This window comes from Narcine bancroftii, chromosome 3, assembly GCF_036971445.1.
Source record: "Narcine bancroftii isolate sNarBan1 chromosome 3, sNarBan1.hap1, whole genome shotgun sequence".
NCBI lineage: Eukaryota > Metazoa > Chordata > Chondrichthyes > Torpediniformes > Narcinidae > Narcine > Narcine bancroftii.
Genome location: NC_091471.1, coordinates 155897033 through 155919393, shown reverse-complemented (window position 1 = coordinate 155919393; position 22361 = coordinate 155897033). Strand labels below are relative to the sequence as shown.

General features: G+C 39.8%; 1 protein-coding gene across 3 annotated transcripts in view; it reads right to left on the bottom strand.

Moving 5' to 3' along the window:
• Positions 1–7144: 7144 nt before the first annotated feature.
• LOC138757721 (coiled-coil domain-containing protein 158-like) overlaps positions 7145–22361 on the bottom strand; it is a 201327-nt gene continuing 186110 nt past the window's right edge. For 2 of the 3 annotated variants that reach the window (XM_069925479.1, XM_069925481.1), the window contains exons 23-25: positions 8271–8468; positions 7521–7622; positions 7145–7306 (exon numbers count right to left, since the gene is read on the bottom strand). In XM_069925479.1, coding sequence (XP_069781580.1) covers positions 7230–7306; positions 7521–7622; positions 8271–8468 — 377 coding nt within the window. In that variant the 3' untranslated portion in view covers positions 7145–7229. The remainder of the gene's footprint in view (positions 7307–7520; positions 7623–8270; positions 8469–22361) is intronic. The other variant, XM_069925480.1, reaches the window with a different exon arrangement.

Sequence of the window (22361 nt, the reverse complement as noted above, 5' to 3'; positions counted from 1 at the left end):
TTGAGCAATAGCCTTGTCGATTATTTTAAAGCAAGTATTTAGAAATAGGTTCTCTTTGTATTTTGCAACCTGAAGCAATTTGGATCACTTTTAACAAAAAAAAATGTGACTTACAAATTCTGCTTGTAATATATGGTGCTACTACCTCTTTAGGTGCTATTCATTGGAATAACACATTTTAAAAAAAACTCAAAAGGGGCGATATCTTGCTCTGTTGAATCTCTTCCTAATCCAGCCCAAACTGATGCAATCTGCAATTTTGTATAAAAGTTTAAATTTCTGATCTGATGGTGTTCAACAGATCTTGAATCGACTAGATTAGATGAAGTTGGAATTGAAAATTCTGCTAAATTGGAGCAGATTTGATTTGGCATTGCTTCCCACGGGAATGAAGACTATTTTAATCCTTTTTTAAAAAAAAAAGTACTTTATTTGGAAGTTAACATTTCCTAAATTGTATGCAATGTATACCATTTTGTAAATAAATAGCAACATGCCTTTTGATATCCTTAATCTCCAACTAAAGCATTCACCATTGGTTTGGAATGTTTTCCCCACCGTAAAGTTGATTTCATGGATACCAGCCATCTGCTAAATTTGAATCTTGCCAGAGGGTTTGCCCTTTGGTTTGTGCTACTTGTATTACTGTGGTTCATGTCTCTCCAAGTGCACAATTCAAAGGATTAAATGCAGAATGTTAACTAGCCCCTTTCAAAATGCACAAATCTAAATTTACTACACCACATGCTTCCAATAGTCACATTATAGATTTGGGACATTAATTTTTGATATCCATTTAATAAATGATGCAATATTTGTTGTTAATTTTCCAAGTCTTGCAGCATTGGTGAGTTTTGAATTTTAAAATTTACATTTAGACATGCAGCACAGTTACAGGCCCCATCAGCCCATGCTGCCAAATCACACCCAATTGACCTGGAACCCCTGATATGTTTTGGAGGGTGGGAGGAAACCAGAGCCCCTGGGGAAAACTCACGCAGACAGGAGGAGAACATACTACCAACTCCTTACATAGCACAGGATTGGTCGGGAGGCCGTGCAGGTGAGCGTGTCGGGAAGGTAAGGCGTTTTAAAAAGGCTTTTACCGGGGACAGGGCCTAGCAGTCGGGAGAGGAGGGGACAGAAGACAGAAAAGAAAAGTCGGGGGCAGATAGGAAAACTTTTTTTTTAAAAAGTCTCTTACCAGGGCCTGAGGGGAGGAGTCGGCGTTGGAGGCGGCCATTGGTTGGGAGGCCGTGCAAGTGAGCGTGTCGGGGTTAATTGGGTAAAAGGCAGATAAATAAGAGGCCCAGCGCGTGAGTGGCCCAGCGAAGGAGTGGGACTTCCAGGCTTTGGCTCATCAGGCTTCGGTGAAAGCAGGCGTAGAGAAAGACCTTCCTAGGTAAAGTGCATTGTGAGTACCCTACCATTAAAAGGCTGAGCCATGACCATGGGGTTGGTGCTATGCTCAAGTTGCCAGATGTGGGAGCCATGGGTGACCTCCACCCTCCCAAAAGACCATATCTGTGCCAGGTGCAAGGAGGTGGGGTTCCTTAGGGGCCGAGTTGAGGTACTGGAGCTCCAACTAGATGACCTTAGGCTCATCAGAGAGTGTGAGGAGGTTGGTGACAAGACCATAAACATTTCCACAGGACATACCTGCAGGGGATGTAATGAGACACAAGCATTTAGGAAAAAAATTAAAGAAATGGAGATGCAGCTAGATGATCTGAGGCTAATCAGAGAGAGCGAGGAATTTATTGATTCAACACTCAGGAAAGTGCTTACCCCTGGATTGGGGGGGTCAGGAAAGTGGACTACTGTCAGGAGTGGGGGAAAAGTTGCTAGCTCTGTGAAGAGCACCCCAGTGGCTACAGATCTTAGCAACGAATATACAGTATTGGATGAAGTAGGGGAAGATAACCTGCCAGAGGTAGCGCCTAAGGAGACAGTGGTACGGAAGGAGAAGAAGGGGAACAAGGTGGTCATTGGGGACTCCATCGTTAGGGGAACAGACAGAAGATTCTGCGAACCTGACAAGTGTTCCCGTATGGTGTGTTGCCTCCCAGGAGCCAGGGTACGTGACGTCTCGGATAGGGTTCAGAGTATCCTGGGGGGGAAGGAGACCGGCCAGAGGTCCTGATACATGTGGGCACAAATGACGTAGATAGATTGAAGGAGGAGATCCTGAAGAGAGACTACCGTGAGCTCGGAAGGAGGTTGAGAAGCAGGACCTCCAGGATTGTAATCTCGGGGCTGCTTCCTGTACTGTGCGAGGGTGGGGGCAAGAATTTTAAAATCAAGAGGTTAAACGTGTGGCTGAGGGAATGGTGCAGAGTGCAGGGATTCAGGTTCATTGACCATTGGGATCTCTTCTGGGGAAGACGGGACCTATACAGGAGGGATGGTTTACACCTGAATGCGAAGGGGGCCAATATACTGGCAGTTAGGTTTAATAAAGCTGTCGGAGCTGATTTAAACTAATTTGGCAGGGGGAAGGGAACAGGACTGATAGGGAAGTAGATAGGAGAGAGAATATAGGGGTGGTTCCGATAGGCGGTGAAACAATAAGGAATAAGGGAGCTAAAAGTGATAGGAGAATAAGAACGAATGCACCAAGAACCAAGGTGGAGGGAGAAAGGAGGTATGGCATCAAGGTATTGTGTATGAATGCAAGGAGTGTAAGGAATAAAATGGATGAGCTTGAGGCGCAAATGGCGATGGGAGGTTATGACATTGTCGGAATAATGGAGACATGGCTGCGGGAAGGGCAGGATTGGGAAATAAATGTTCCAGGGTACACGTCCTTTAGAAATGACAGAAAGTTAAGAAGAGGAGGTGGGGTAGCTCTGTTGGTAAGAAATGAGATTCAGGCGTTTGAAAGGAAGGACATTGAAACAGGTGAGGTAGAGTCTGTTTGGATTGAATTAAGAAATTGCAAGGGCAAGAGGAATATAATGGGGGTCATTTACAGGCCTCCGAAAAGTAGCTCAGATATTGGTAGTAGTATAAATCAGGAATTAAGAGTGGCATGTCAAAGTGGTAGCAATACGGTAGTTATGGGGGACTTCAACAAGAAGGTGGACTGGGATAATCAGACGGGGGCAGGAACACAAGAGAGCGAGTTTATAGAATGTCTACGAGATACTTTCTTGGAACAGCTAGTGGAGGAACCTACCAGGGGGAAGTCGATTCTGGACTGGGTGCTGTGCAGCGACGCAGACTTAATAAGTGACCTTGATGTAGGGGAGCCATTAGGGAATAGTGACCATGGTATGGTTACTTTTAAGCTGCAATTAGAAAGGGGAATGGAAAGGAAGTCAGAAGCATCTGTACTTCAGTTAAATAAAGGGAATTTTGCAGCTATGAGGGAGGAGCTATCCAAAATAAAATGGGAAGATACACTAGCTGGGAGGACAACTGGGGAAAAATGGCAGGTTTTTATGGACATTTTTCACAGGATTCAGGACAAATTTATTCCAAAGTGGAGGAAAGGCTCTAGGAGATGCAAATGGCAGCCCTGGCTAACTAAGGAAATCAAGTGCATTATCAAGTCCAAAGGGAATAATTATAAGATAGCGAAGCGGAGTGGGAAATTAGAGGATTGGGAAACCTTCAAAGAACATCAGAGGGTAACTAAGAAAGCCATAAGAGACGGGAAAATGAAGTACGAGAGGAAATTAGCAGATAATATTGCGGAGGATAGCAAAAGCTTTTTTAAGTATGTGAAGAGGAAGAAATTGGTTCGGTCTAAAATTGGCCCTTTGAAAATGGGCAAGGGTGAAATTATTACCGGAAACAAGGAGATGGCAGAGGAATTTAACAAATACTTTGCAACTGTCTTCACCAAGGAGGATATAGGTTATAGTCAGTTAGGGGGTAGTGGTCATGCGGAACCAAGAGACTTGGGGAACTTTACTGGGGAGGTAGGGGATCTAATGGATATCCGGATCCAGAAGCAGGAGGTTATGAGTAAATTGTTGGGACTGAGGGCTGATAAATCCCCAGGGCCTGATGGACTGCATCCTAGGGTGCTTAAAGAGGTGGCTATGGAAATTGTGGAGGCACTGGTCGACATTTTCCAAAGTTCCATAGATTCTGGGGAGGTCCCTGAGGATTGGAGAGTGGCTGATGTGGTGCCGCTTTTTAAGAAAGGAGGGAGGGAGAAAACAGGAAATTATAGACCGGTTAGCCTGACATCAGTGGTGGGGAAGATATTGGAGTCCATCATAAAAGGAGAAATAGCAGAACACTTAGTCAGTAATAATAGTATAAGGGCTAGTCAGCATGGATTCCTTAAGGGTAAGTCATGCTTGACTAACCTTCTGGAATTTTTTGAGGATGTGACAAAGAGGGTGGACTCGGGAGTGCCAGTGGATGTGGTGTATTTGGACTTCCAGAAGGCCTTTGATAAGGTACCGCACGGGAGTCTAGTGGGCAAGATCAGGGAGCATGGTATTGGAGGTAAGGTGCTGACATGGATAGGAAATTGGTTAAGAGATAGGAAACAAAGGGTTGGAGTAAATGGGTCTTTTTCAGAATGGCAGGATGTGACGAGTGGAGTGCCTCAGGGATCGGTGTTGGGTCCTCAGTTGTTTGTAATTTACGTTAATGATTTGGATGAGGGGATTATAAATAACATGCGCAAATTTGCAGATGACACTAAACTGGGTGGCGGTGTGAGGAGGATGTAAGGAAAATGCAGAGGGACTTGGACAGGCTGGAGGAGTGGGCGGCTAAATGGAAGATGAATTTCAACGTGAACAAATGTGAGGTTATTCATTTTGAGGGAAGTAATAGGAAAGCTTGAGTATTATTTAAATGGAGACAAGCTAGGGAGTGGGGAAGTGCAAATGGATCTGAGTGTACTTGTTCACTGGTCACTGAAGGCTAGCATGCAGGTTCAGAAAGCTGTGAAGAAGGCAAATGGAATGTTGGCTTTCATAAAGAGGGGATTGGAGTATAGGAACAGAGACGCCCTTCTGCAGTTATACAGGGCCCTGGTGAGACCCCACCTGGAGTATTGCGTCCAGTTCTGGTCTCCAAACTTGAGGAAGGACATACTAGCTATAGAGGGTGTGCAGCGCAGATTTACAAGGTTAGTTCCAGGGATGGCAGGGTTGTCATATGCAGCAAGGCTAGAAAAACTGGACTTGTATCCATTGGAGTTTAGAAGGATGAGGGGGGACATGATTGAGGTATACAAAATCATCAGGGGGATAGACAAGGTGAAGTCTGATTACTTGTTCCCAATAATGGGGGAGACGAGGACTAGAGGGCATAGTTTAAGAATGCAGGGTAGGCCCTTTAGGACGGAGATGAGAAAGCATTTTTTTACCCAGAGAAGTGTGAATCTGTGGAATGCTCTGCCACAGAGGGTGGTAGAGGCGGATTCGCTGACTATGTTCAAAAGAGAGTTAGATAAGACTCTTGTGGGTAACGGAGTTAAGGGTTATGGGGATAAGGCTGGAAAGGGGTACTGATGGTAATGATCAGCCATGATCTAAAATGGCGGTGCTGGCCCGACGGGCCAAATGGCCTACTCCAGCTCCTATTGTCTATTGCCTATAACTCCAGTCCCGATCGCTTGCACTAATTGTGCTGTCTATTTTCACGAAGTCTTAGCATAGTTAATTTGACAAAGTGCATAGAAATGGACATTTATTTATGTATATAAATTCCAAATGAAGATCATCACAGCCTTTTAACATTGTCTCGCTCAATACATAAATCTGCCTTAATTTTCCAATTCCTGATGTGCAAGGGCAAGCTGGAGGTTTTGGCTTTCCCACATATGGCACTCACATGTATTCTATTCCTATCTGATTAGCAATTATGGCAGAACCCAGAAATGGAAACTGGAATCAGGTGGGAGTGAGGATTACCCACAATTAGAAAACTCTTGTATTCATGGAGTTAGGTTTAAGGTTGTCCAGGAGGAATATGTTTTCCTTGAATTTAACCTCACCCTGATGATGGAGGAGGCTGAGGACAGACATGTCATTGTAGAATGGTTGGGGAAATTAAAATGGCTACAGGAAGCTCAAGTTTAGACCCACAGAATGCAGGTGTTTCTTACTGATGAGAAGGCCACACCAAATACACTGAATGTAGTAGAGTTAGTTGGATGATGTGCCACAAGGGTGAGGCAAATTTAAACGAGGAACAACACATCTGTCCTGGACAGCCTTAAACCAAACAGAATAAACATTGATTTTTCTAATTTTGGGTAACCCCTTCCCATTTGATTCAACTGTTTCCATCTCTTCTTTATCTTCACCTGCACTCAGTTTTTTTTCTCTAACTCTCCTTCCCCTTCCCCCCCTCCCCTAATCTCTTCACCTCTTGCATTTTTCCCCCTTGTATGAATAAACTTTTAAAAAATCTTGATCTGATAAAGGCTTTGTCACCGCTTCGATGATTTCTACCCATTGAGGATGTCTGACCTGCTGAGTGTCGCCAGCTTTATCTATCCAAAACCTGAAGCTGCAATGTTTACTGTAAAATTAAGGTTAGAAAGGATGTTTTGCAGAAGTTGCTCAGTCAAAAACTTGAAGCATACTGATATAAAGAAAATGGCATGCTGGGCCATTACCTTTCCTCCAAGCTATTACATCTATTTTAAATGCCTGATTTCTCCTTTCTCCCACCCCCACCAATGAACATCACTGCCCAGTATTTAAGCATAAGATACCATTTTATAAGGCTAAATTAATTCACACCTACATTAATTATATACTTGTATATAGTATACAAGTTGGTGAGAACTGCTTTCTTGTTAAATAATTAAATGCACTTCAGTTCTATTAGCCCTTCAATTAACACAAGGGAACATTTTGTTCCACTGTGTTGAATTTATACGGAGTGACTAATTGTGAAACCATAAATAGCTGCCGTGATCTTTGTTGGAAACATGAGTATTTCCAATGCATTAAAGTGGACATCATTTGTCATTCTTTCCCAGCCCACTGCCTCTTAGTTCTCCATAGGGAGACTGTTCATCTCTTACACAATAACTTGAACATAGAAACAAGAGCCTTTTAATGCAAAAAGGTGGATATTTCAATTACTCTGAATTTGAAATAGGTAATGTTTATGAGTTTTAACTATTTACAACTGAATAGATGGACCTTATTTCACAAGCTTTTGAATAGCAGCAGATTTTATTTTTGTACCTGCACAGAGTCAAGAGCCATACAACATAAGCAATAAAATGCAGAAAATGGATGTCACTTCTTTAACATTTTCTCTCTCTCTTTTACTCTTTTTATCCTCTTCTCTTGGCTTCTGATCATGGAGGACATTTCTGCAAATTAAATGGTTTACATTCTGAAATGGCTTTGCAGCATTGGTTGTATTAATAAAGTACTGAAAAAATAAAATTGTTACAATTATATTTTCTAGTTGGAAGCATGCAACTGATATTTTTAAAAAAAAGTCAAATGCTCTCCTTAATGGAGGTAAATGCAAAATAATAATCTTCAGTAGTTTGTAACATTAGCAAGTGGCATGTATTATACCGTGATTCTTCATCTGAAGATCTTCCACCAGGTTTTGCAGACCATCTAGTTTGTTCTGCAGCTTTTTACAGGACTGTCCTGCAACATCCGTTTGTTCATCACCTGACAGGAGAAAACAACCATACAATTATGACCCATGAAATGGGGCCTGAACATGCAGGGTTTCCCAATATTATTTCTCAGCAAATTGGAATTGATTAATTCATTCTTCTGAATGATCTTCAATTTTCGGCATAGTTGCTAATTCAATTTGTCTATGATGAGAAATAGCGTTTTCTTGAACTTTTGTATGTTATTTTAGAACATAATGGCAGTGTATCTGTGCAAATGTCAGATTTTAATTTTTATTTCCACATGAGGCTTTTAAAGTATTTAATTTCCCCCATGCAAAATTTAGAGTTAAATGGATATTCTAAAACTTTAGTGTAAATTGGCATTTAATTAGCCCCCATTTGATTCTTAACTCTTGTTTGAATGCTAATTTTAATTTATTCTTATTAAGAATTAACGTTGGCAAATTGAAAACAATATTTTGGTTAAGTATTTATTTGCCAATATTGGAAACCATTTTTGACTTTCAGCACTGAGGATTTATAAGGAAAGAATTAAATGTCCTTGAGGTTAAGATCGGAAGAGATGAACATCCAGGATGAACTTTTAATCAAGTGGGCCATGGGACAGGATAGAATTCAGCCGATAGGCTGTAAAGGATGCTTAGATTGCAATGAAATTTTGCATGAATGCTCTTACCATTATTTTGGAACTGAGATTCATTTTCCACATGTGTTGGCACAATGGCTGTCTTTGCATCACACGACTCGCTAAAGGCTGAGGTTTCTCTCCCATGCTTGCACTGAGTTAGCAAGGAAGATACTGATGATCGGTCTGGCAGTATCTCCCACTTGGAGAAGGTGTTACACGGACCACCCATCTGTGATGAATGGTCTGCTGTAGGAATTATTAAACATTCAGATTATTAAAATGTGTGCATTAAGCCACTGTTTTGTGTGTAATCAGATCAACCACTATCTGTAATTTGATTTAAAAATACATCAGTAATCTGGGGAGATCCTTATAACATTAACCTTCAAACTTTTCTCATTGAAGTACCTGTATTTCAATGAAGGCCATTTCTGCATTTAGTAAAATTTTACCCAGTTAAAGATGCTGACGTGCTTTGTGAAAATAATTTGGTAAAATGCATCTTTGGAAATCTACCTGTAGATTTTGGGCACAAATATACATTTAAAGAAAAATCACAGTGAAACTTCACTTTGCTTGGATGGGTGGGAAAGGTATTCTGTAGGAATATTTCTTCCAACTAGAAAAAGGTGAGTTTGGTGCATTCAAGAGTACAAAATGTAAATACTTTCCAAGATTTCCCACTGTAGCAAACTTGACTTATGATAAACTTATATAAACTTAACCAATTTGCTCCACTTCAGTTGCTTCAACCTTCTGTTTTTTTTTAAATTAAAGCGAACCAGAAGCAGCATTCTTCAAGATCCTCAAAAACCCAAATCACAAAGGATCTAACTTAGTGAGTACATAGTTATTTCAGATTAATTAAGCTGCTTACCATTGATAATTCACAATCACAATGTCTGAACATGGACTTTGGCCAACCAGAAAAAGCTAGCCAAATAGTCTCAAATTTGCCCCACCTTTCAAAAACCAAAGTTACCTAAGCTTGTCTATTTTTTAGATTTTTGGAAGAGGAGAGGAATTGTTTTGGCTTGAAAATTATTCTTGTAGGAGGAGTCACATGATGGAGTAGTGACCGGTAGGGTAATACCAGCCCTCTCCAGAAAAGAAGAAAAAAAGTGAAGAAAAGACATTTCAAGAAATACAAAATATAAGAAATAAAAGATAAAGTTGCAGAGAAGAGAAAGAAGATGGCACCCAAGAAGGAAAAAGTAAAAACAACGGAGGAAAAGAAGAAGACACCGGAAAAGAAAGGAGAAGGATTTGTACAAAAGAACAGGGAGCCGTGGTGGAAAAGAGCGCCTGATCTCCGAGGTTGGTGTCGGCCCTGCAGAATTGCGACCCCCCCCGACTGGTAGACTGCAAAAATGGCTCTCTGAGCCAAACAAAAGTGCGCAATTTAAAGTAAAAGAAAACACCGATGGGAGGGGGCTCAGTTGAGGAGCAGACAACCACGGCACGACCGGCTGAGGGATGCCCGACATCAGGGCTCTGAGCTGGAACATGAGGAAAGTGGCAGGAGAGGGAGTGAAGTACCAGGTGAGAAAGAAAGTCGACGGGGTGAACAGCAAGAAGAGCAACAGCAGGAAGCTCGACAGATGAACAGCTCAGAAGGAGAGGACCAATGGCAAGAGGCCAAGCAAGAAGAGAGCCAACAAAGTGAGATAAGCTACTCATCAGAAAAATCAGAAGAGACACAGATACAAGGAAGAGGAGAAGAAGAAGACACAAACACAGGTACAGACACAGAAGAAGAGAAAGAAGAAGACCAAGATCTTCACAGAGAGATAGAAGGTCAAACAGATGGACAGAATATAGATAAAGCTTTTTTTTAAGAACAAATGAGAGCATTAAAAGAATAGTTGTCATTAGAATTTAATGCAATTAAAAGAAAAATGAAAAGAACATAAGATAAAATGCAAAGATTAGAGCTAGTCATGACAAATAGGGAAAAGAGTAGAAAATGTGGAAGAACGAGAAACGGCTGTAGAAGTGGAAGTAAATGACGAGGAAAATTGGAAGAAAGTGATAAAAAAATTAAAGAGACACAAGAGTTGTTAGCTCAGAAAATTGATATGTTGGAAAATTATAGTAGGCAAAACAACATAAAAATAGTGGACCTGAAGGAAGATGAAGAAGGCACAGAGATGAAGGAATTTATAAAAGAATGGATCCCGAAGGTTTTGGGAACAACAGAAATGCAGGAAGGAATGGAAATAGAAAGGGCACACAGAACACTAGCCCCGAAACCACAGATACATCAAAAACCAAGATCCGTTTTAGTAAAGTTTTGGAGATATACGACAAGAGAAAGTATACTGGAGAGGGCAAGGAATAAAATTAGAGAAGACAATAAACCATTGGAATACAAGGGACAAAAAAATATTTTTTTTACCCAGACATAAGTTTTGAACTCTTAAAGAAGAGGACGGAGTTTAATACAGCAAAATCGATCCTATGGAAAAAAGGTTATAAATTCATGTTAAGACACCCAGCTGTGCTTAAAATATTTATCCCCGGGGAGCAAAACAGACTGTTCTCAGATCCGGAGGAAGCACAAGAATTTGCAGAATGCTTGCAGGACAGAAGGAGAGATGAAGAGATGTAACAAAAATGAAGAACGGCAATAAGATTACATATACATTGTTTTTACATCTTTATATATTTAAGAACTAAAGAAGGGAAAGAGAAAGGAAAGAAGGAAGGGGGAAAAAGAGAGAACTTTGTTATATGTGTTTTTTAAAAAAAAACATTTGGGGGGGGGAGAGAATAACCATCACTGCAAAATCAGTTGACGCTTGCAAGTAGGATTGCAATCCAAATGGAAAGGGGAGTTGTGGTTGCCCGGCAAGGGATAAGGGCCAACTCAGAGAGGGGGGGGGGGGGGATATTTGGGGTTAAGGTAATATTGGATGTGGGAGTTGTTGGAGTATTTTATGGTTTAAATGTGTTGTCATACATTTAGTTTAAAAAGGGAAAACAGATGAAAATGGGGAAAAGAGGGATAAGAGGGATGGTGGTGGTGAGGAAGCAGAAATGAGGTGTAAACAGGATATGAGATGGCCACGTTGAACTATATGACTATAAACATTAATGGAATACATAACCAAATTAAAAGAGGCTATTAAATTTACTGAAAAAAGAAAAAAAATAGATATAGCATTTGTGCAGGAAATGCATCTAACTAAAGTGGAACATAAATTAAAGAGAGACTGGGTAGGGCACATAGCAGCAGCATCATATAATTCAAAAGCTAGAGGTGTAGCTATATTAATTAATAAAAATATATCAATCAAAATAAAGGAGGAAATAATAGATCCAGCAGGGAGGTATGTAATGATAAAGTGTCAGATAATATTCAGAATTTTGTAATTTGCTGCAGGAAAGTTTATGCAGGATATTTTTTTGAAGATTGTAGATACACAAGGAAATATGTTGATAGGAGGGGATTTTAACCTTAATTTGGATCCAATGTCAGATTAAAACTGGACAAAGGACTAGCAAAAAGAATAAAGTGGCCAAATTTATGGGTAAATCAATGCAGGAAATGAAACATGGATATATGGAGGAGGCAGCACCCAAGGGAGAAGGAATACTCATATTATTCACGTAGGCATAAAACATACTCAAGGATTGATATGTTTGTGTTGTCGGCCCATATTCAAGGGAGAGTTAGGAAAACTGAATATAAAGCTAGATTACTATCTGATCATTCACCCTTGTTATTAGCAATAGAACTGGAGGACATCCCACCAAGAACATGTAGATGGAGGTTAAACTCCATGCTACTTAAAAGGCAGGAATTTAGAGAGTTTATTGAATGCCAAATTAAAACATATTTGGAAATAAATACTGAATCAGTGAAAGACAAATTTATATTATGTGACACAATGAAAGCCTTCACTAGAGGGCAGATAATAAGTTATATAACTAAGATGAAAAAGGACTACAATTGGGAAATAGAGCAGTTGGAAAGGGAGATAGTAAGTACAGAAAAGCAACAAGGAATGATATAACAAAAAAGAGAAATTGGCGGACAAAAAAATAAAATACGAAACATTACAAACGTACAAGGTGGAGAAGAACATAATGAAAATAAAGCAAAAGTATTATGAACTGGGAGCAAAAGCACATAAAATATTAACCTGGCAACTTAAAACAGAAAAAGCTAAAAGAACTGTATTGGCATCCAGGAAAAAGGACAAACAAATTGCATATAACCCAATAGAGATTAATGAAAACTTCAAGGAATTTTATGAACAATTATACCAAACCGAGAACGAGGGGAAAGATGATAAAGTAGAAGAGTTTTTAGCTAAAATTGAACTGCTGAAATTGCAAGAAGAGGAACAAAACAAACTGATAAAACCATTTGAAATAGAGGAAGTACAGGATATATTAAAAAAGCTGCTGAACAATAAAACACCTGGAGAGGATGGATTCCCAATAAAATTCTATAAAACATTTAGTTATTAATCCCTCCTCTCCTGGAAGTAATGAACCAGATACAAGAGACACAGAACTTGCCAGATTTATGTAAGACAGCAATAATTCTCTCTTTGGCTTGGCTTCGCAGACAAAGATTTATGGAGGGGTAATGTCCACGTCAGCTGCAGGCTCGTTTGTGGCTGACAAGTCCGATGCGGGACAGGCATACACGGTTGCAGCGGAAAATTGGTTGGTTGGGGTTGGGTGTTGGGTCTTTCCTCCTTTGTCTTTTGTCAGTGAGGTGGGCTCTGCGGTCTTCTTCAAAGGAGGTTGCTGCCCGCCGAACTGTGAGGCGCCAAGATGCACGGTTTGAGGCGATATCAGCCCACTGGCGGTGGTCAATGTGGCAGGCACCAAGAGATTTCTGTAGGCAGTCCTTGTACCTCTTCTTTGGTGCACCTCTGACACGATGGCCAGTGGAGAGCTCACCATATAACACGATCTTGGGAAGGCGATGGTCCTCCATTCTGGAGACGTGACCTACCCAGCGCAGTTGGATCTTCAACAGCGTGGATTCGATGCTGTTGGCCTCTGCCATATTGAGTACTTCGATGTTAGGGATGAAGTCGCTCCAATGAATGTTGAGGATGGAGTGGAGACAACGCTGGTGGAAGCGTTCTAGGAGCCGTAGGTGATGCCGGTAGAGGACCCATGATTCGGAGCCGAACAGGAGTGTGGGTATGACAACGGCTCTGTGTACGCTTATCTTTGTGAGGTTTTTCAGTTGGTTGTTTTTCCAGACTCTTTTGTGTAGTCTTCCAAAGGCGCTATTTGCCTTGGCGAGTCTGTTGTCTATCTCGTTGTCGATCCTTGCATTCGATGAAATGGTGCAGCCGAGATAGGTAAACTGGTACCAAAGACGGGGAAGGATCCATTAACACCAGCATCATATAGACCAATATCTCTACTTAATTCAGATTATAACATAATAGTGAAATTATTAGCATGCAGATTGGCCGATTGTGTACCAAAAATAGTAAAAACAAGATCAAACTGGATTTATTAAGAAAAGACAAACAGCAGATAATGTCTGTAAACTTGTTAATCGAATTCCTGCAGTTCAAGGAAATAAGAAGCCAACAGTGGCTGTTGCTTTAGATGCAGAAAAAGCCTTTGACAGAGTAGAATGGAATTATTTATTTAAAATATTACAGAGGTTCAATCTACCAGAAAAATATATTAATTGGATTAAACCAATGGACCATTGACGAAGGTAACAGTAAATGGATATGTATCGAACCAATTTAAATTAAGTAGGTCAACTAGACAGGATGTCCATTATCCCCCTCATTGTTTGCTTTAGCAATAGAACCATTGGCAGAACTGATAAGAACAGAAAATAAAATCAAAGGGATAAAAATAAAGGAGAAGGAGTATAAAATCAGTTTATTTGCAGATGACATCATAGTATACTTAACAGAACCAGAAATATTAATAAAAGAATTACATAAGAAATTGAAGGAGTATGGAGAAATATCAGGGTACAAGATCAATGCAAATAAAAGTGAAGTGATGCCAATGAGTAATGTGGATTATACAGAATTTAAAAAAAGAATCACCATTTAAATGGCAAACACAAGCAATCTGATACCTAGGTATTTGGTTAGATAATAACTTAAGCCACCTGTACAAACTAAATTATCAACCACTAATAAAGAAATTGCAGGAAGACTTAGAACATTGGAAAGAATTACTGCTAACGTTGATAGGGAGGGTAAATTGCATTAAAATGAATGTCTTCCAAAGGATACAATACTTATTTCAATCGTTGCAAATTCCCTTAACAGAGAAATTCTTTAATGAACTAAAGAGCATAATAAGGAAATTCTTGTGGAAAGGGCGGGGGGGGGGGGGGTGAAACCGAGGATAGCGTTAGATAAATTAACAGAGGTGGTTTGCAGTTACCAAACTTTAAAAATTATTATAGAGCAGCACAATTAAGGTATTTATCAGATTTTGATCAGACAAAGGAAAAACCAGACTGGACTAAGATAGAACTAGATAAAATAGGGGAGAAGGTACCAGAACATATACTTTATAAGTGGGATGAAAAGCTGGTGCAATATAAAAGCTCACCAGTATTGCATCATTTACTTAATATATGGAAGAAGATCCACTTAGAAAGGAAAAAAATGAATGACCAAATACCAAAATTGTTATTGACACAAAACCCACTAATCCCTTTTACAATAGATAACCTTTTCTTTAGAGAATGGGAAAGAAAAGGAATTAAAAGAATAGAAAATTGTTTTTTGGGAAATAATTTATTAACATTTCAACAGCTGAAGTACAAATATGGAATAATTCATGGTACGATGTTTGCATATCATCAACTGAAAGCTTATTTAAAGGATAAATTGGGATTTACCAGAAGGAAGTAGCTTTGAATATGTGATTACAGACACAATGATAATTAAAAGATTTATAACGAACATGTACATTAAGCTGCAAGATAAGGAAAATGATGAAATGAGCTATAAACCTAAACAAAAGTGGGAAAAGGATTTAAACATAAAGATAAAAAATGAAGCATGGGAAAAGTTATGTTCTGGAACTATGAAGAATATAATAAACACAAGGTTACGCATGATACAGTATAATTGGTTACACAGGTTATACATCACGCCCCAAAAGTTAAAAGAATAGGATCCAACATTATCAGATCGATGTTTTCACTGTAAGAAGGAAATGGGAACAACAGTACATGCAATTTGGGCATGTATGAAAGTGAAAATGTTTTGGAAAGATCTAAATCAGATATTAAATAAAATCACAAAAAATAACATACCAAAAAATCCAGAGATCTTTCTTCTAAGTAATATAAGTAAGGAATTAGGCCTCAAATTGGATAAAATGCAAAAAAGATTTATTATGATAGCCTTAGCTGTAGCAAAAAAATGTATAATGTCAACTTGGAAATCAGAAGAGAGCCTGAGAGTACAGCAATTGTACATGGAAATGAATAAATGTATCCCATTGGAAAAAATAACATATAATTTTAAATAAGTCACATTATTTGAACAAATTTGGGAACCATACATGGAACATAACAGAGAGGGCTTACCTCAGACTTCCACCCCCTAAAATGATGATAAGACAAAACGACTTGTGTAAAAGTAGATGACATTTTTTTTTGTTTATTTTTCATTGTGGGATGACATTGTTTAATGGTTTTATTGTATTGGTTTTGGAGGGGGGTGGGAAGAGGAGAGGGGAGGGTAGGGGTGTAAAAAAGGGAGAAAATGCCACCGTGTATATTTAATGAGAAATGTTTGTATATATTTTGGTTGATAGGGTTCACAGTGTGAAAAATAAAAAAATAATTAAAAAAACATGATTCTTGTAGTTATCACAAGCCACCAGCTTCATGACTTTTACAGGTATTAAGCACAAATTATGCAAATCTCCAATAAAAGTTATAAAACTGAAGAGACTCTGACCTTGTTTGCTGCCTGCCTCATTCTCAATGAATATACATTTATCCAAATCAGAAGCATTTTCTTTCAGCAGAAGTCAAATATCAAAATTTGTTATCACTAAATTCAAATACAGAAAACACTGCTGACGATTCAACCCTGAAATGATAAATAACTTGTTTGTTTAGTGTCAAATTCAAAGTGAAATTTCCATTAAATGTACATTTACTTAAAGGACTATTAGTTCCATTCTTGAAACATCAGTGATCTTGGCAGAGATTTCATTTTGTGCACCTTGCTTTTTATCAAATATTTGACTCTTAAATTCTTCCATGCTATTTCCAGTATGGAAAAATCTATAGCAGTAGAAACTGCTGTTATGTTATAAACCATGGCTTGATGACTTCCAAGGATAGTAAGGGAGAGTTGAAGTTAAAAAAAAAGTAGTGGAACGAAATAGGTGAAGTTTTGGGTTGGGACATTCGTCTGGACCAGAGGAAGGGTCTCCACCTGAAATGCCAACTGCCCATTTCTGCCCAGAGAAGCTGCCTGAATGGCCAAGTTCCAACATGAGTTTTTCTTTGCTCCAGATTCCAGCATCTGCCCTCTCTTGTACAAATCCAAGGTGGATGGAAGATGTATCTGCCACACCAGGGGTGCAGAAAAGATTGAGCAGACACTATCCAGGAATGGTTTGTCTGCTGTAAGAGATAAATGAGAGCAGAATGCACATGGTTTGCTAGAGCTGTGAAGCAACAGCACTAACTGAGACACCACCCATCCAACCATTTTACTTCATAAGAATTAGGTATCTAATGATTGGGCAAGATAATTTGCCCACAATGAGTTTACAAGCATCTTTAACAATCTGATGAAGGCAATAACTGTAATTCCCTGTAAAGTGTCTTGCAAATGAATAATCCATTAAGTTGGGTCTCAGAGTGAAGAGCATGAGTTGGGTTAAATACAAAAACTGGCTGTTTTATTTCAAGCTGTTCTTCATATAACTGCTGAGATTCAAGACTTCTACACAATTGATTGTCCTTGATGGGTTGCACTCCTCTCTGTTATCAGAGGGGGAGGTCAAACTTCTGCAGATTCTGCTCAATTTCCCTTGACAAAGGGTTGAAGAGCTGAAATGTTAACTCCTTCTCTGATTTCTGATTTGTACTTAAATTATTAGGCAACCTTCTCCTGTTGCAGGTGACTGATCATCAATTTTAAAAGGTCAATTAATTTTAATAGAGAAAATAAGATGGGAAGAAATGGTAATCTACTAATTAACAGGATTGTCTTTATGTAGACTTTTTAAAGTACTTTTAAGTTTTAAGATGGCTCTTGGATCTTGGATGTCTCTTGGATCAGATCTTCAAATAATTCTGGAGGAAAGTCTTCAATCAGTTCCAAGGTTGAGAGCAATCATCCCAGTAGAAGACTCCATCTTGGGGAGGCTCCATCAAGTGACAGCAGGTTTTCAGGGCAGGTGATAGGATCGATGAAGATGTTAGCCATTGTTGGTGTCACATTGCAGCACAGTAGATGCAACCTATCTATTGCAGAACTAATGAGAGAAGTTTAGATACGGTAAAAGAAAGATAAATTGGATTTGTATCAAGTTAGCTGAGTTGAGTGCACTTGTTGTGAATATGCAATTCCAAAGACAATGGGAGGAAAATATAAAAAGCTTTGGAAGTGAAATTGAAGTTCCTGGTATGAAGGAGACAGCAGTTGCCACTGAATTGATTAAAAATTGGTTACAAGATGAAAAAAAAAAACAATAAAATGGTTTGAAATTGAATGACTGTTTGAAGACTTGGAGCCAGTCAACTGTTGGGATTTCAAGGTTCAATGGTGAGCTCTTTGATCATTTATTAAGTCCTCTATGTTTTGTGAACCTTAAGCACTTTAGACTTTTCAAGCAATCAAAATCCTAATTACTGGCACTTCAAGGAATATTCAACCAACCTTTTTAAATTGTTTTTATTCCTCGATTTTCTCTCCCCAAAATAAAGCACTACTTTCATTTTTACACTGAATTTCAGAATCAGATTTATTGTCATGAACATAAAATTTATTTTGTGGCAATGGTATTGTCCATTACAGGTGTAAAATTGCTATAAATTACATTCTATAAGTACACTATTTAAAAATAAATGAGTGCAAGAGAAGAAAGTGTGAAGTGTCTGTGGTTCATTGTCCATTCAGCAATCTGATGGTGGCGGGGAAGAAACTGTTTTTGTAACATTGGGTGTATGTCTTCATGCTCCTGTACTTCCTTTCTGATGGTAGCAGCAGTGAGAAGAGGGCATGGGCTGGGTGGTAAGGGTCCTTCATGATGGAGGCTGCTTTCTTGAGACACTGCTGCTGATGGTTGCATTAATGGAGTGAAGACTAATGACCATGACGTCGCTGGCTGAGTTCACAGCCCCCGTAGCACTTCATACCCGACAGTGAAGCAACCAGTCAGAAGGCTCTCCTGGTACACCTGTAGAAATTTGCAAGTCTTTGGTGACTTACTAAATCTCCTCACCCTTCTAACGAAATATAGCTGCTGGTGAGTTTTCTTGATTGCATTGGCATGATGGCTCCAAGATAGATCTTCAGAGATGTTAACATCCAAGAATTTGAAGCTGTTTACCCTCTCCACTACTGACTCCTCAATGAGGACTAGTTTGTGTTATTCTGGTTTCCCTTTCCTGAAGTCCACAATCATTTCTTTAGTTTTACTAACATTGAGTACAATATTGTTGTTGTGACAAACTCAACCAGCTGATTTATCTCCCTCCTGTTCACTTCCTCATTGCCATCTGTGATTCTGCTGACAACTGTGGTGTCATTGGCAAATTTGTAGATGGCATTTTAATTAGGCCTAGCCACACAGTCATGGGAGTAAAGAGAGTCTAAGCACACATCCTTGAGGTGCATCTGTGTTGATTGATATTGAGAGGAGACGTTGTTTCTGATCTGCACTGACTGTGGTCTTCTGAGGAAGTCAAGGATCCAATTGAAGAGGGAGGTGCAGAGGCCTAGGTTTTGGACTTTGCGATCCAGTACTGAGGGGATGATGATGCTGAAAGCTGAGCTGCAATTGATGAAAAGCAGCCTGATAATATGTGTTGCTGTTCAGGTCATCCAGGGCTGAGTGGCAAGCCAGTGAGATTGCATTGGCTCTGGCAGTAGCCAAATTGCAGTGGGTCCAGGTCTTTATATAGATACGAGATAATTCTGGCCATGAGCAACATCTCAAAGCATTTCATGACAGTAGATGTGAGTGCTTCCAGGCAAGTCATTGAGGCAGCTCACTCTGCTCTTGAAGTAGGTGGAAACCTTTGATTGCAGCAGTGAAAGATTGAAAATGTCTGTGAACAATCTCGCTAGTTGGTTGGCATAGATTTTCAGTACCATGTTAGGTATATCAGAACTTGATATCTCTTAAAGAATGTTCTGACGTTGGCTTCTGAGACAGATATCACAGGGTTGTAAGAATTCTCAATGATGCATTGATGCAGATGAATTCCTTCATTCAAAGCAAACATAAAATGTATTCAGCTCATTTATGTTGTTAAGCTTCACCTTGTAGGTTGTAATGGCCTGAATGCCCTGCCATAGCTGGCAAGTATCTGATTCTGTCTCTAGCTTCACTCAGAATTGCTGGTACATTGGCCTTCCAAGGGCCACATCTGGACTTCCTTTAGAGATCTAGATCACTGGTCTTTATCGCCCTTGTTACGAGCCCAGAGGACACCAAAACCCAGCAGCAATAGATATTCACCAATACAAATGGTTACTTTAACAAAAGTTGCTTTTAATTATCTTTAAACATAAAAATAGAATCAAACTTTAACTTATCACTATTGACTTACTTAACCTAACTTAACCCCCCTTCTAATTCTAAGCGCATGTGCATGTAATGTGTGTGTGAGTTCAAAAAAGTTATTTGATTCACAGTTCAATCTCATTTCCCATTCCTCCAAGTTCACTGGTTGCAGGCAATTCTTATACTGTGCACAGAATTTAACATTTATAAAGTTCACCATGAAATGTAAATGATTACCGCTCAGGAAGGTTCTTGTCAGTTTTCAGAGATTTGTTTTTCCAGGACATCCACAGCTGATGTATTTCCATCAGCCACTTCAGTGTCATGCTGACAAAACTTGCCCCTTCTGGGTTCTTCAGATGGTAACCTCTTTCTTTCAGGTCACCATAAGAGTCCCTTTTTGTTTGTTTTATTCCAAATGAAAGATTAGACAGCCAGCCCTCTCCTCTTGCATGAACCACAAAGGCCATCTTCCAAAAGGCTTTCCACAAGCTTGATCCTCATTTCTGAAGGGAGCAGTTGTGACCAAGGTGATGAGAGTCTTTAATGAAGTTGAGAAAGCGTCTCGCGTAGATGTTTCCAATGATGGATGTTGGTGCCTGTGATGAACCTGGCTATGTTTGCCTCTTTCTACAGCCTTCTGCGTTCCTGGACTCTCAAGTTATTGAACCAGAATATGATATTTTATCCAGTTAGTATTCTTTCCTCTGTATACATGTAGAAGTTTGACAGAGTATTCAATGACACCCAAATCTTCTTACAATGTGATTTCTTTATATTTGCCTTAATGTGCTGGCTCAAGGAAAGGTCCTCTGATATATGGACTTTGAGGAACTTGAAGGTACTAACCATCTCTATCATTGACCTGTCAATGAAGACAAGTGGATGGTCCCTCGTCCTTTCCTTCCTAAATTCTGCAATAAACTTCTCAGTCTTGACGACATTGAGAGAAAGATTGCTAATCTGACACTACCCAACCAGATTCTCGATCTCTGTTCTATATCTGACTCATAATTTCCTGTTATTTGACTAACAATGATGGTGTCATCATATATTTATAGATTGCATTGGAGGTGAACTTGGATACACAATCATGAGCGTACAAGGAATAGAGCAGACAATTCAGATCACAGCCCTGTGGTGCCCCTGTATTGAAGATCAGTGAGGAGGAAGTGATGTTGTCAATCTTCATTGATTGGGGTCTTCTAGTGAGGAAATTGAGGATCCAGTTACCCAAATCTTGGAGTTTGATTTTTAGTTTTGCTGGTATGATGGTGTTACACACTGAGCGAACAGAACCAACCTCCCAAAGTATTTCATCACAGTAGAAGTGCTACTGGCCAATCTTCACCTATCTCTTCTTGGTCACTGGTAATGGAGGCTCTTTTGAAGTAGATGGAGTGGGTACATCAGTCTGTATCAGTGAGAGGTTGAAAATGTCTGCATAATCTCCAGCTAGTTGGTCTCCACAGGTTTTGAGGGTATGGCCAGGTACACCATCTAGGCAGTATGCTTTTCACCCTTCTGAAGATTCTGTTCGTGTCAGGCCCAGTCCGACTGCTGTCAGCTCTGTACAGGCTTTAAAAAATGGCCTGTTGATGGAACTGACAGTGGTCTTATTTAAAAATTCTGCGACCACAAGGTCTGAGTCCAAGATGGTGGTGCCTGTGATTGGCAGCAGCAACGAGGGATTTGTACACTCTGGAGAAGCAGAGGACTGGACCAGGGCACCAGAAAACAGGGAGACCACCCTCATTTGAGAAGAGGCAGAGAAGATAACCCACAGGAAAGCGACCGCGGTGGTGGATCAATGAGGGTTCTGAGGCTGAAGAACAAACAGGCAGTGGGCTGTCAGACGAGGCAAGAAACCCATCTGGGCTGCTGGTGACTGCTGTCGAAGGATTCACACTAGGTGGTGGACTGCTGGAGACTGGCTGAAGGGGTACCAGATATTGGGCCTGGGATGTGGGAAAGTGCCTAGAGTGCTGAAGGATTCCTGATCATGTCAGTTCGGATCTGGAGCTCAGGCTGCTGATGGTTTGGACTGGATTCTGTGTGGCTGCGGGGATTGCAGCAGCGCTACAGGTAAATCCACGGACACGGTGACTCTGAGGGGACACTTTCGGTTCTCTTTTCTCTGCCGATGGATCTGTCTGCCTTACAGCAGACTAAAGCAAATTTTGTGTAATATTGCACTGGTTACATGACAATAAAGGAATCTTGAGAAACTGGGAGCACTAATCACTGTGGGCTGTGGAGACTGGTGAGGATGTATCAGTGTTTTCAAGGTGAGCATAAAAGGTATTGAGTTTGTCCTAGTTTAATTCCACCTACTTACCCATTTCCATATTATATTTTTCTATCTTCAGTTTACAATAGTTTTAATGTATCAATAACAACTTTTGAAATTGTACT